At 39.9% G+C, this 12,673-nt stretch overlaps 2 protein-coding genes across 2 annotated transcripts in view; both read right to left on the bottom strand.

The window, feature by feature from the left end:
* Nucleotides 1-7,392, bottom strand: part of chrnd (cholinergic receptor, nicotinic, delta (muscle)) — a gene marked incomplete at its 5' end in the record, with an annotated part of 50,159 nt that extends 42,767 nt beyond the window's left edge. Inside the window, one exon of the mRNA XM_084566350.1 lies at nucleotides 7,335-7,392. Coding sequence (XP_084422476.1) covers nucleotides 7,335-7,392 — 58 coding nt within the window. The remainder of the gene's footprint in view (nucleotides 1-7,334) is intronic.
* Nucleotides 7,393-8,746: 1,354 nt separating this feature from the next.
* Nucleotides 8,747-12,673, bottom strand: part of cip2a (cellular inhibitor of PP2A) — a 44,247-nt gene continuing 40,320 nt past the window's right edge. The window contains exon 21 of the mRNA XM_084565956.1: nucleotides 8,747-9,420. Coding sequence (XP_084422082.1) covers nucleotides 9,274-9,420 — 147 coding nt within the window. The 3' untranslated portion in view covers nucleotides 8,747-9,273. The remainder of the gene's footprint in view (nucleotides 9,421-12,673) is intronic.

Here is a 12,673-nt window from a genome sequence, read left to right as displayed (position 1 = left end):
TCCAAAGCTAATATTTTGTGAAGTATATACCCAAACTTAATCAAACTTCATATCATTGATAATAATATGATTCTGTACAAGCACCCCAAATTTTGTGACCCTAGGTCTGTAGGTCTGTAGTTTGGTGAAATTCGGGCTGTAGGGGGCACTACGACGACTACATGTTTATATGTCACAAACCACCAGGCAGCCAAAGGATTCCTCCGCAGACACTTTGCCTCCTTTCAGGCCGTGTCCGACCCGCTTATGTCTCTGCGTCTCGCTCGGGGACAACTTTGCCACGGCATGGACCCCTTTATGATCTCTTGCGATCATCTAGTTTTATTTTATTTTATTTTATTTTATTTGTTAATGCGTAATGGGTGCCACAACACCAAAACAAATTCCTTGTATGTACAAACATGCTTGGCAATAAAGTATTTTCTGATTCTGATTCAAAGAAGCTCTAACAGCGTCTGTGAAGGTTCTCAGTCATCCAGGTCATGGTATATCCACGTCTATGTCAGACTGGAAAAACCTTCTTTAAACAGAGGAGGTGGACTGAGATTTAATCTGCCATCTATTTACAATACAGTTTTAACTTCTGTCCTGTAAGTTTCATCCTCATTCACACCTTGACACTGGAGCCTCTGATGGACAAGAGTCGTTAGAGCACCATTCATAGGGAAGAGGACGGGGACAAAAACAATGCCCCCTTAATGACAGGTAAGTACACAATCGTTAATGGAAATTAGCTGCACCGGTTTCTGGTTGTTAACATAACAAGCAAGTTTCAGGAGGAGTTCCTATTTAAACCTCAAACTTCCCACCAGTCCCCTAGAACTGAAGAAGCTACTCGGATGAGTGGTGAAACGTCTTCCCAAAAAAACACTACAAGTCCAGTTGCCTTTTTTTTTAACCTTTTTTGGATAAGCTCTAACAGCCAACATTGTTTGGAGATTTGTCTCAGATGGAGTTTTGACCCAGGTTTTTTGTGCTTCAGATAACTGAATCTCCAGCTCTTTCTGACATTCTAGCTCCTTTCGCCGTTTACTTTTAACGTACGAAATTATTAAGCCTCAACAATATGTCTTACATGTTTCCCAAAGGGTTGAGGGGGAGACCAGGGGCCTCATGTACGAAAGGTGCGTGCACACAAAAACGTTCTTGTTCACGGAAAAGTTCAGATGTATCAAGAGTGACCGCAAACATGTACGTGCCTCACGCGAACCTCATGGCTGGCATACGCTGGCTTCTACAGCTGTTGTTCCTTTGGCGACACTTAGAGGTGATACTGGGGAACTGATCGGGTCGACCCTGAGCAGAGCCATGCAAGCCGTATGGGATGGACTTATCGCATGTCAGCCAGGTATATCAAATTACATATCAAATACAATGCATCTGAACAGCTCAACATTAAAGCTGCAATTTGCAGCTAGAGACGGTTTTCCGAATGTAATCAGAGCTATCGACTGCACACACTTTGCTATAAAGCGCTAACACATGATGAATTTGTATATGCTGATGCACTCTACAGGAAGGGACAGAGCAGGCTCTACCTTCTGAGGCGACTGAGGTCTTTTGGAGTGAAAGGGGCATCCCTGAAGACCTTCTATGGCTCTGTAGTGGCATCAGCCATCCTGTACGGAGTGGTCTGCTGGAACAGTGGCATCACAGAGAGGGAGAGGAAGAAGCTGGATAAGATCATCAGCAAGTCCAGCTCTGTCCTGGGCTGCCCTTTGGACTCAGTGAAGGAGGTGGGGGACAGGAGAGTCCTGGCTAAAGTGTTATCCATGCTGGACAATGAGTCCCACCCCCTGCACAGTGACCTGACAGAACTGAGGAGCAGCTTCAGTGACAGACTGCTTCACCCTCGGTGTGTAAAGGAAAGATACAGAAGGTCTTTCCTTTCTGCTGCTGTTAGGCTCCACAACGAACATACCTGATATACACTGCCTGGCCAAAAAAAAAGTCACATACATTCGCCGTGGCATTGTTTCGATAAGCTTCTGCAGTGTCATAAGATTTATTTCCATCCACTGTTGCATTCATTTTTCACCAAGATCTCGTATTGATGATGGGAGAGTCTGACCACTGTTCAAAGCCTTCTCCAGCACATCCCAAAGATTCTCAGTGGGGTTAAGGTCTGGACTCAGTGGTGGCCAATCCATGTGTGAAAATGATGTCTCATGCTCCCTGAACCACTCTTTCACAATTTGAGGCCCCATGAATCCTGGCATTGTCATCTTGGAATATGCCCGTGCCATCAGGGAAGAAAAAAAATCCATTGATGGAATAACCTGGTCATTCAGTATATTCAGGTAGTCAGCTGACCTCATTCTTTGGGCACATAATGTTGCTGAACCTAGACCTGACCAACTGCAGCAACCCCAGATCATAGCACTGCCCCCACAGGCTTGTACAGTAGACACTAGACATGATGGGTGCATCACTTCATCTGCCTCTCTTCTTACCCTGATGTGCCCATCCCTCTGAAACAGGGTAAATATGGACTCATCAGACCACACGACTTTCTTCCATTGCTCCAGAATCCAATCTTTATGCTCCCTAGGAAACTGAAGCCTTTTTTTTCCAGTTAGCCTCACTAATTAGTGGTTTTCTTAAGGCTACACAGCTGTTCAGTACCAATCCCTTGAGTTCCTTTCGTATTGTACGTGTGGAAATGTTCTTACTTTCACTATTAAACATAGCCCTGAGTTTTACTGTTGTTTTTCTTCAATTTGATGTCACTAAATGTAAAGTGATCACAGATCACGATCTATCAGGATTTTTTTCTAACCACATTGCCAATGATTTGACACTTCTCAAACAGACTAACATCTTTTCCACGACCACAGGATGTGTCTTTCAACATGGTTGTTTAAGAAATGTGGAACACCTCCACCCCCCTTTTAACTAAAAACCAAAAGTTGATTCTGATTCTGATTCTGATTCTGAAATGAGAAGCTACTCATTGCAACGGTTAGGGTTAAATAACTTGTTCCAGCTGAAAGATAATCACCCATGCAGTAATTATCCAATAGGAGGCTCCTACCTATTTGATTAGTAAAATCCAGGTGGCAACTTTCTTTTTTTCTTTTTTTTTTGGCCAGGCAGTGTATGTGCAATAGTATTACACCACAAGGTGTAAAAACTTCAAAACACCAGTTTGACACCAGTCTGTGCAATGTTTTACAATTCAATCTGTGCATTTTTTTTTTTGATGTATTGTATTTAATTACTTATCTTTTATACGCTACTCATTTTGCTCTTGTTATCTTTTATTCTGCCCTTTCTGTATGCTGTTGCAAACTGCAATGCCCCCATTGCAGGACAAATAAAGGTTTTTCTTATTCTTATACACTACTGGTCAAAAGTTTTAGAACACCACACCTTTTCCAGTTTTTTACTGAAAATTATTCAGTTTAGTGTCTCATTGCACTCTGAAATGAAAGCATAGCACAAATAAGCAATCTGAGTTGAAAAAGAAATCATAGAATCAATTTATAGACCAAAATGTATTCTAAACTTTTGACTCATCAAAGTAGCCACCTTTGGCAGGTATAACAACTGAACAACTCATGGCATTCTTTCTACAATAGAAATCAAATACTCTTCAGAAAGTTCTTCCCAAGTCTGTTGCAGAAGTTCCCATACATGTTTGGCACTTGTAGGTTGCTTGGCTTTCACTCTTCTCTCCAGTTCATCCCAGACCAGCTCGATGGGGTTTAAGTCTGGAGACTGAAATTTTGATTCATCAGTCCATAATACCTTCTTCCAGTCTTCAGTAGTCCAATGACGGTGTTTCATTGTCCTGTCAAACCTGCAGCTCGAAGTCTTCTCTTCACAGTTGAAACTGAGACTTACTTACTACGACCACTATTAAGCTGTGCTTGAAGATGTTGTCCTGTGAGCTGCCTATCACGCAAGCTGTTAACTCTCAGAAACTTGTCCTCTGATTCAGTTGTGGTTTTGGGTCTGCCTTCTGCAGTACAATACTGTTCACCTGATGCTCATGAGGGTCTGGTACCACAGTGTGTTCCAACACTGCTTTTATGCAGACAGAGAGGGTTGTAAGTAATCAAGAAAAAATGGAACACCTTTAGGAATTAGTAGCACCAGCTTTCAAGGCTGATTCAACTTTCATTGCTGCAGAACAGCTTTTAATTGTTAACCCACTTCGAGTTCCTTGAAAGAGGCCTTTTTGTGTTACTCTGAAATGTACATTATTTTTCAGTTTTGGGTAACCAAACCTGTTTTTTTAACCTCTGGCTGTTCAGTACTTACCTTTGTACCATTTCAAGCTATTCATTGGACTTGCACAACTTGAATTGCAATAAATGGAAAAATTAGGGTGTTCTAAAACTTTTGACTGGTAGTGTCTTTCTTCATTCTTATGTTTTCATTTTCTGATCTGAGAGGGGAATCTCAGGTGCAGGGTCAATTTAAATGTGATTTGCATATTTAAAAGGGGGCGCGGACAGGGAGGGGTTGGGTGCAACATGTGGCTCAATTCCAAATTGATTGGGATGTACAAATGAAATGTGCTTCTGGATCTGAGCGTGCGCCACATTTCAGTAGAAAATCTACACAAGTCTTTGTACATGAGGCCCCAGATGTATTATTGGCTGTACAAAATATTTGAAGTTCTGATGAAAAATAGAGACAAATTTAGGATCACTAAGCAAGGAAGAGTTAAATCTCCATATCTTAGAGGGGGAGACATTCTCGTCATGTGCGAACTGAAGAAATATGGGACTATGATCCGAGGTGGTTATATTTCCAATAGAACAGGAGGTTATCAGATTCAAATTAGATTTTGGAACAAATAAGTAATCTATTCTTGAGTAACTCTTATGAACACTTGAAAGAAGGAAAAATTCTTTTCTTCTGGGTGTGTAATTCTCCATACATCAAGGTATCCCATCTCTTCACATAACTCAATCATTGCTCTGGCTCTTGTAGTAGGAGGTCTTGTTTCTGATAGAGATTTTTCCAGCTCAGAGTCTAACAAACAATTAAAGTCCCCTCCAATTAGTGACTGTTCACATTCTATATTGGCAAACTCTGTAAAGGCTTTAGTGTTTAACTCTGTTGGGATTAGGAGGAGCAGCACAGTGGCGTGGTGGTTAGCACTGATGCCTCATAGCAAGAAGGTTTTGGGTTTGAATGCATGGGCCGACTGGGCCTTTCTGTGTGGAGTTTGCATGTTCTCCCTGTGTCTGTGTGGTTGTCTGTCTCTCTGTGTTAGCCCTGCGATGGACTGGCGACCTGTCCAGGGTGTACCCCGCCTCTTGCCCGATGACAGCTCCAGCACCCCCCGCGACAGTTCACAGGACAAGCGATTACAGAACTCACTTTGGCAGTGATTTATGAATTAAGATGCACACACCTCTACTGTTGGAGGTAAAACACGAAAAAAAGACTTGTCCTACCCAGGTTTCAAGTGTTCTTTGTCTTTGAGGTGTGTTTCTTGTAATAATGCAACCATAACCCCTTCTCTTTTTAAAAAATGTTAGTATTTTTTTCGTTTTAACAGGATGATGCACACCTCAGACCTTCCGAGAGCAGAACTTTGTGTCAGCATTCATCATACATTAAATTTAATCTGTGCCCACTACCGTTTGTTATCTCAGCCATTATCCCATAAAAGACGTATGCTGCTCCATAAGTAATATTTTCAGACATCCAGTAAGTAAAGAAAAACCGTATCCAAAACCCTGAAAGAAGTATATACAACCAACTCTACAAGGTCCTGAAGTCCCAAACCTCCATTAAGCAAAACACCCTCAGTGGGAGTGGGAGTGGGAGTGGGGTGGGAGATCTTCGACCAAATGTAAATGTTAGCTGCATGAATCTGGTTAATTCAAAAAGATGAGATGAGGTAATCAAGTCTTAATTGCTGACTCAACAGAGTCTGACTTTTTTAAATATGTTATGTTATTTATCAACCATGTTTCCATTTGCAGTACGACCTCACTCTTCTACACGGGAACATATGGAGGTTTGTCAGTTTTCAAAATCTTGAGAATTAACCTCTTCATTTCTGTCAGCTCTGGAAGTCAACACAAGGATAAATAGTTGTGGTCTGTGATGTCCCCCTACAAGGAATTTATGATCATTACCACATCTAAAAACAGCAACAACAAAAAAAAGCTAAAACAAAGGCAATGTGACGATATACTCTGACACAATGACAGCCTCCAAAGACAAATACTGTATAGGTAACAAGTGGTATGTTCGTCAAGAGCTCAAAATGTAGTTGTTGTATAACTTGATAGTCACTCGAAGTCAGGCTGTTAAAAACACTTCGATAAATCGACCTTTAAATTCTGTTTTCAAGGTCAGTCATAAACTTCAGTCTCCTTTTCTCAGACTAAAGCTCTTCAACAATGATAAAAATAGACGGTAAACAAAGCATTCCCTGGCATTCACACACAAATGGGATCCAAGTATGTGTGTGTGTGAATGCTTTCATGCTGATCATATTTCACAGTATCGCAGCTGCTCTGCTCTTCACATGAGACGACTTCCACTGCTACTGTGATATCAGTTGTCTGCTCCACCAGCAGACATTTCCCATGCGAAAGTTTAAAGTTTACCACAGCCATGTTTGTTTTTAATTTTACTGATCGAATACGATGGCAGTTCCTCACAGCTACAGTATCTCTCTACCTCTCTATCTCTCTATCTCTCTATCTATCTATCTATCTATAACTATTAGTTTATTAATCAGTGGATCTAGTCTACAGAATTCCCCATGGGATAGATAAAGTATCTATCCATTTATCTGTCTGTCTGTCTGTCCATCTATCTATCCATTCTTTCATCCAACTATCTGTCTGTCTATGTATCTGTCTGTCTATCACTCTGTCTATCAATCTGTCAATCTATATGTCTGTCTAATCTGATTAACAGATTTACCGTATTGACATACACTGACAATTTTGTGTAACTATTTTTAAAAAATATTTATTTTTAAAATATTTAGGTTTGTTTAATTACTTAAAATGATTAATCAGTAGCTATAATTGTTACTGATTAATCTGTTGATGAACTGAGAAGTAAATTCATAATTAGTTTAAACTACATACTATTGATCATAGATAAGAGTAAGTACTGTTCCATGTCACATGCATTTAAAGAGGATTAAAGAAGACTTTTTAGAGTGAAAATGAAAATGACTGAAGTTTATAGACAAGAACTCAACGCTAGCTGCTTTAATACTGGAAGTATAAATCAGCGTAGGCATTAATGGACCCCTAGTCATGAATCTTTAACACACGTGATGCTTCTAATTTGGATAAAGCATTTTTAATTCAGATTAACCACATAAATGATAACCAGTAACTCACCAGACAAGAGCAGAGAGAGCAGGAAGACAATGGCCATAGCTGCATATTGAAGCTCCATGTCTTGTGTGGTAGAGAGAAGTCCTTTTACACCTTTTACATCGACCTTCTGCCTGAAGACTGAGTCACTGACTGACAGGCGGCAGCTGCAGACACATATAGAGTAGAAAATAGAAAAGAGACAGCAGGCCTGCGCTGCCGGCTCCTGTCACCTCCACCCTGTATGGGAAACAGAGAGAGAATCGAAACATCGTGACATCTGATCTGAATCTATACTACAGATTTACACATGGAAGTCTTTTCCATTTGTGCAAATAATAATAATAATATTAATAATAATAATAATAATAATTACCTCACTAAATTAAACCATGGACATCAGTTTAATACAAATAGTTGCATACATTCATAACTAAATTCAAAACTAATTTTTTTTAGTAATTTGTGTTTAAATATCCAATAAAAAGATAAGACAGAATAAGAAATTACACATTTTACATCATTAATAAATAGGACTAAATACAGTGCCACTTGAAAGTATTGACACCAGTTTTATTTTCTGCATAAAAATTATTCAAAACACCAGCAGATTTTCCTGAAAATAAACAAAGAACTCAATCAAACACATGAAACAGAAATATTATGCTTGTGCAAAGGTTAGACTCTTGCTTGTAACTATTTATGAATAATGAATAATTGTACATATCTGTGAGGTCTGCAGCTGCTGGGAGTAATTTTAGTTCATCCCTAAGTATGGAACCACTTTAGTTCTGACATGTTGGTCGGTTCCCTCACATGAACTGCTTGCTTCAGTTCTTGCTTCAGTCCTTCCACAACATTTCTATTGGTTTAAAAATAAAAGTCTCAACCAGTCTTTTAGAATTGAATAAATTACTTTGATGAAAAGTCTTCAAGAAACTCTACAAGTCCAGTTGCCCTTGATTCAACTTGTTTTATAGAGCTCTGGGTGTCACGTGACTTTTTTTTGTTGACACCGCCAGGAAAAATGAATGGTGCCAACACTGATTTCAGGGCATCAGAGTTTACCTCGCACTTTAAACAGGTAGAAATTGACCAGTACAAGGCAAAACTCAACAGATTATATACGGACCCTTATCATGCCCTTGGTGTGCTTTTTTCGAGGATTGAAACAGCTGGAGTGGACAATGTTCCTGAACTGCAGTATCCAGATATACATTACTACCGCCTTCAAAAAAATCAAAATGTATTTATTGGATTAATTCTTAAAGTGTAAAAAATAGTTCAGGAATCTGAAGACCTTTGAGTCAAATAATTAAAGTTTGCCCCTATTAAAAATTAGAAATTATACAGTATAACATAAGATACCATATATTAATTTTTAATAGCAGACGTTTTGACAGTATGGAAAGCACAGGTGTAATAATCAAGTAAATGTCCCAGTGAGCCATGACAGGGAACACAAAAGCCAAAATTCAACTTAGGTGGAATGCAAATATTCACACAGGTGAAAGTCTGCCATCACAAGGTCTATTGAGGAGGTATTAATAGTCTCCATGCTTTAAAATACCTTTATTTCCATTTTTCTTTGGATTATTTCTGCATGAGATCAACTTTGGATTCAATCTGATCTATTCTGAAGTTGCTGACATGAAGAAATGTGTCTACACGAATGAGGGGCAGACAAGACTTGGAAACATCAATACATAATTTATTTAACAAAACAAGGTGAAAACATGGACAAACGAGACACAGACATTGTAATAAAGACATTAAAACTTGAGGTTTTGGTTTAATATAATTCATTAAGTGTGTTTTATGACATGTTAAAAACTAAAAGTTGATCAAACGTTAAAAATGTACAGTCCTTAAACTTTATTAAGTGGAGCTTTTTTTTTTTTTTTTTTTTTTTTTTTTTAAATCTAGTTGTTCTTTTGTCAGTCATCTTGAAGTCGTGCACTTCTCAGAGCGACAGGTTGATGTCATTCTTTGGCTTGCCACTGCTGAGGCTGTGGATCATGGCAATCATCGCAGAGTGTTTGTTCAGCTCGTCCTCTTTCTGTTTCAGCTTGGTCTCCAGCTGGCTCTTCTGCAGCTCTAGAGACGATGCCTGGAAAACAGCCAATAGTTATAGAGTAAAGAACAGTATCAGATTTATTTTCTCTTTTAGGACAGGAGCTCTGAGACACACGGAGCAACTAAAGCAAGACACTGATGCTATGAATCATCGCTTTGGATATTTTTCCATTCCTTTTACTGTCGCAGTAATATATACTTTTTATCTTGATGACCAGAGTCTCAGACAGAAATACACTGCCTGGCCCAAAACAAAAGACGCCACCTGGATTTAACTAAGCAAATAGGTACAAGCCTCCTATTGGATAATTACTGCATGGGTGATTATCTTTCAGCTGGCAACAAGTTATTTAACCCCAACTGGTGCAATGAGTAGCTTCTCATTTCATAAACAACCATGTCAAAAGACACATGCCGTGGTCGTGGAAAAGATGTTAGTCTGATTGAGAAGGGTCAAATCATTGGCATGAATCAAGCAGAGAAAACATCTAAGGAGATTGCAGAAACTACTTAAATTGGGTTAAGAACTGTCCACCACATTATTTAAAACGTGTTAACGTAAAAGGATAGTGGGGAACCATCGTCTTTGAGGATGAAATGTGGTCGGAAAAAAATCCTGATCATGATCTGTGATCACTTTACATTTAGTGAAATCAAATTGAAGAAAAACAAACAGTAGAACTCAGGGCTATGTTTAATAGTGAAAGAGCATTCCCAAACGTACAATGCGAAGGGAACTCAAGTGATTGGGACTGAACAGCTGTGTAGCCTTAAGAAAACCACTAATCAGTGAGGCTAACTGGAAAAAAAGGCTTCAGTTTCCTAGGGAGCATAAAGATTGGACTCTGGAGCAATGGAAGAAGGTCATGTGGTCTGATGAGCCCAGATTTACCCTGTTTCAGAGTGATGGGTACATCAGGGTAAGAAGAGAGGCGGATGAAGTGATGCACCCATCATGTCTATTGCCTACTGTACAAGCCTGTGGGGGCAGTGCTATGATCTGGGGTTGCTGCAGACTACCTGATATACTGAATGACCAGGTTATTCCACCAATGGATTTTTTTCTTCCCTGATGGCACGGGGCATATTCCAAGATGACAATGCCAGGATTCATCGTGCTCAAAAGAGTGGTTCAGGGAGCATGGGACATCATTTTCACACATGGATTGGCCACCACAAAGTCCAGACCTTAACCCCATTGAGAATCTTTGGGATGTGCTGGAGAAGGCTTTGCACAGTGGTCAGACTCTCCCATCATCAATACAAGATCTTGGTCTTTGAGATCTTTGATGTAAAGTGCTTTATAAATAAAATTTATTATTATTAGTGCCGAGTGCCTATGACACGAGGCCACTCCTCCCATAGCAAGCTATGGGAGGAGTGGCCTCGTGCCATAGGCACGAGGCCACTATTGATCTTCTGCGTGTTTCTTTGCAGTTTTATTTTTACTTATTCATTTTCCGCCCTTTTTCGCCGATTAATGCGGCCCGAACCGGCGAGAGGACCCCAACACATGATATATCAAAACGTGTGTTTTGATCCCGAATCCCGTGCTATTACTTTTATAAGGGATTGACGAGTTTTTCGCGAATTTATTCGCGGAAAACCGCGAGAAATTTCCCATTGAAATGAATGGAGAAGCCCGAAAAAAAAAAAAAATCAACAGACATTTTCAACAATGAACTGCTCTGGCATACTTTCACCGAGAGACTCCATTTAAATTTTAAAACGTAGGTACTCTTGCCTTCTCTTCAGCGATTCACTTCACTTATCGACAACTTTTACCGTTTTTAAACTATGAAGCCTCAGAGTTGTGTAGGTTTTTACTCAAATTTCAGGGTTTATAATGGGTGTGTATTGCGCGGAATGTTGGTGCTAGAGTGGCAGGTAGAGTGAGGAGGAGAGAAGAAAATAGGCAAAAAATAAAACAGAAACTGCTCCCGTGGCCACAAATTTCACACCTCAGACATAATTTATACATAGAAACGTAGGAAAATTTGTCTTCTCGCTCAAATTCGTCTGCTAAAGCTGTAAAGTCTTATAGTTTTGGCGTGAGACGCAAAGATGCGCCAGCAACACCCATCCACAGCTTCATAGACTGCCATGTTAAATTTTTGGAGCAAAGCAGAAGCAATCCTTTCTTTGAATCGCTCTTTATAGCTCACATTTCTTCATTTTACCCACAAACTGCATATCTAGACGTTCAGGAAAGACTCAAGATGCCCAAAGTGAAGTCGGTTCAATGATTGGAAACACGGTTTGGCCACAAGGCCTTCCTGTTCGAGGAGGTTTGTTTCAGCATTTTCTCTCCCTCTAGCCATCTTCTAACTGAAATTCAAACTGGTAACCGTGACAACAAGGCCCCAACGGGCATACACACGCTCACACGCAGCAGAAGAGGAGGGTCTCCACAGAAAGAGGCGGGAAACTTCCAACTGACATAAGTAACTGGTATGTGGGGCAGCCATTTTGGCTTTTGGCACCTAAGTTGAACAATGACAGGTGTCTGTCTGTCATTGGCTAGCGCGTCATGTTAATTGCTAACATTAGCGGCTAATGCTACTTTTTAGTGGCAAGAAATTGGTGGTAGCATTAGTGGCAGCATTAGCATGTTAGCGAATAGCATATTAGCAATTAGCATGTTAGCAATTAGCATGTATTTAATTTTTAGTGGCTTAAAAGACATGCTAACACTAAACCAATGTTAAAATTAGTGGCTAGCGCGTCATGTTAATTGTTACCATTAGCGGCTAATGCTACTTTTTAGTGGCAAGAAATTGGTGGTAGCATTAGTGGCAGCATTAGCATGTTAGCGAATAGCATATTAGCAATTAGCATGTTAGCAATTAGCATGTATTTAATTTTTAGTGGCTTAAAAGACATGCTAACACTAAACCAATGTTAAAATTAGTGGCTAGCGCGTCATGTTAATTGTTACCATTAGCGGCTAATGCTAATTTTTAGTGGTAGAAATTGGTGGTAGCATTAGTGGCACCATTAGCATGTTAGCGAATAGCTAGCCACTAATTTCTTGCCACTAAAAATTAAAGACATGCATTAACCTAATGCTAACATTAGGCAGCCATTTTAGTAGTTCTTAGCACTTAATTTGAATCTGCGTGTGTAAAATGACAGACAGAGAAAGCAGAGCAGCTAGCGCGTCAGCGCTAGCCACTATTTAAGCTCCCAGTGGAAAACAGGATCTGCCAAAACATTAAAACCCCCCAAACCATCCCTGTCTCCCTTGGTGCTTTCACACAGCTGCTGGGCCTCTTAGCTATTGCTCT

The sequence above is a fragment of the Chelon labrosus genome (assembly GCF_963514085.1).
Source record: "Chelon labrosus genome assembly, chromosome: 18".
Lineage (NCBI taxonomy): Eukaryota > Metazoa > Chordata > Actinopteri > Mugiliformes > Mugilidae > Chelon > Chelon labrosus.
The sequence above is the reverse complement of the archived record's forward strand: the minus strand, read 5'-3'. Positions and strand labels throughout refer to the sequence as shown.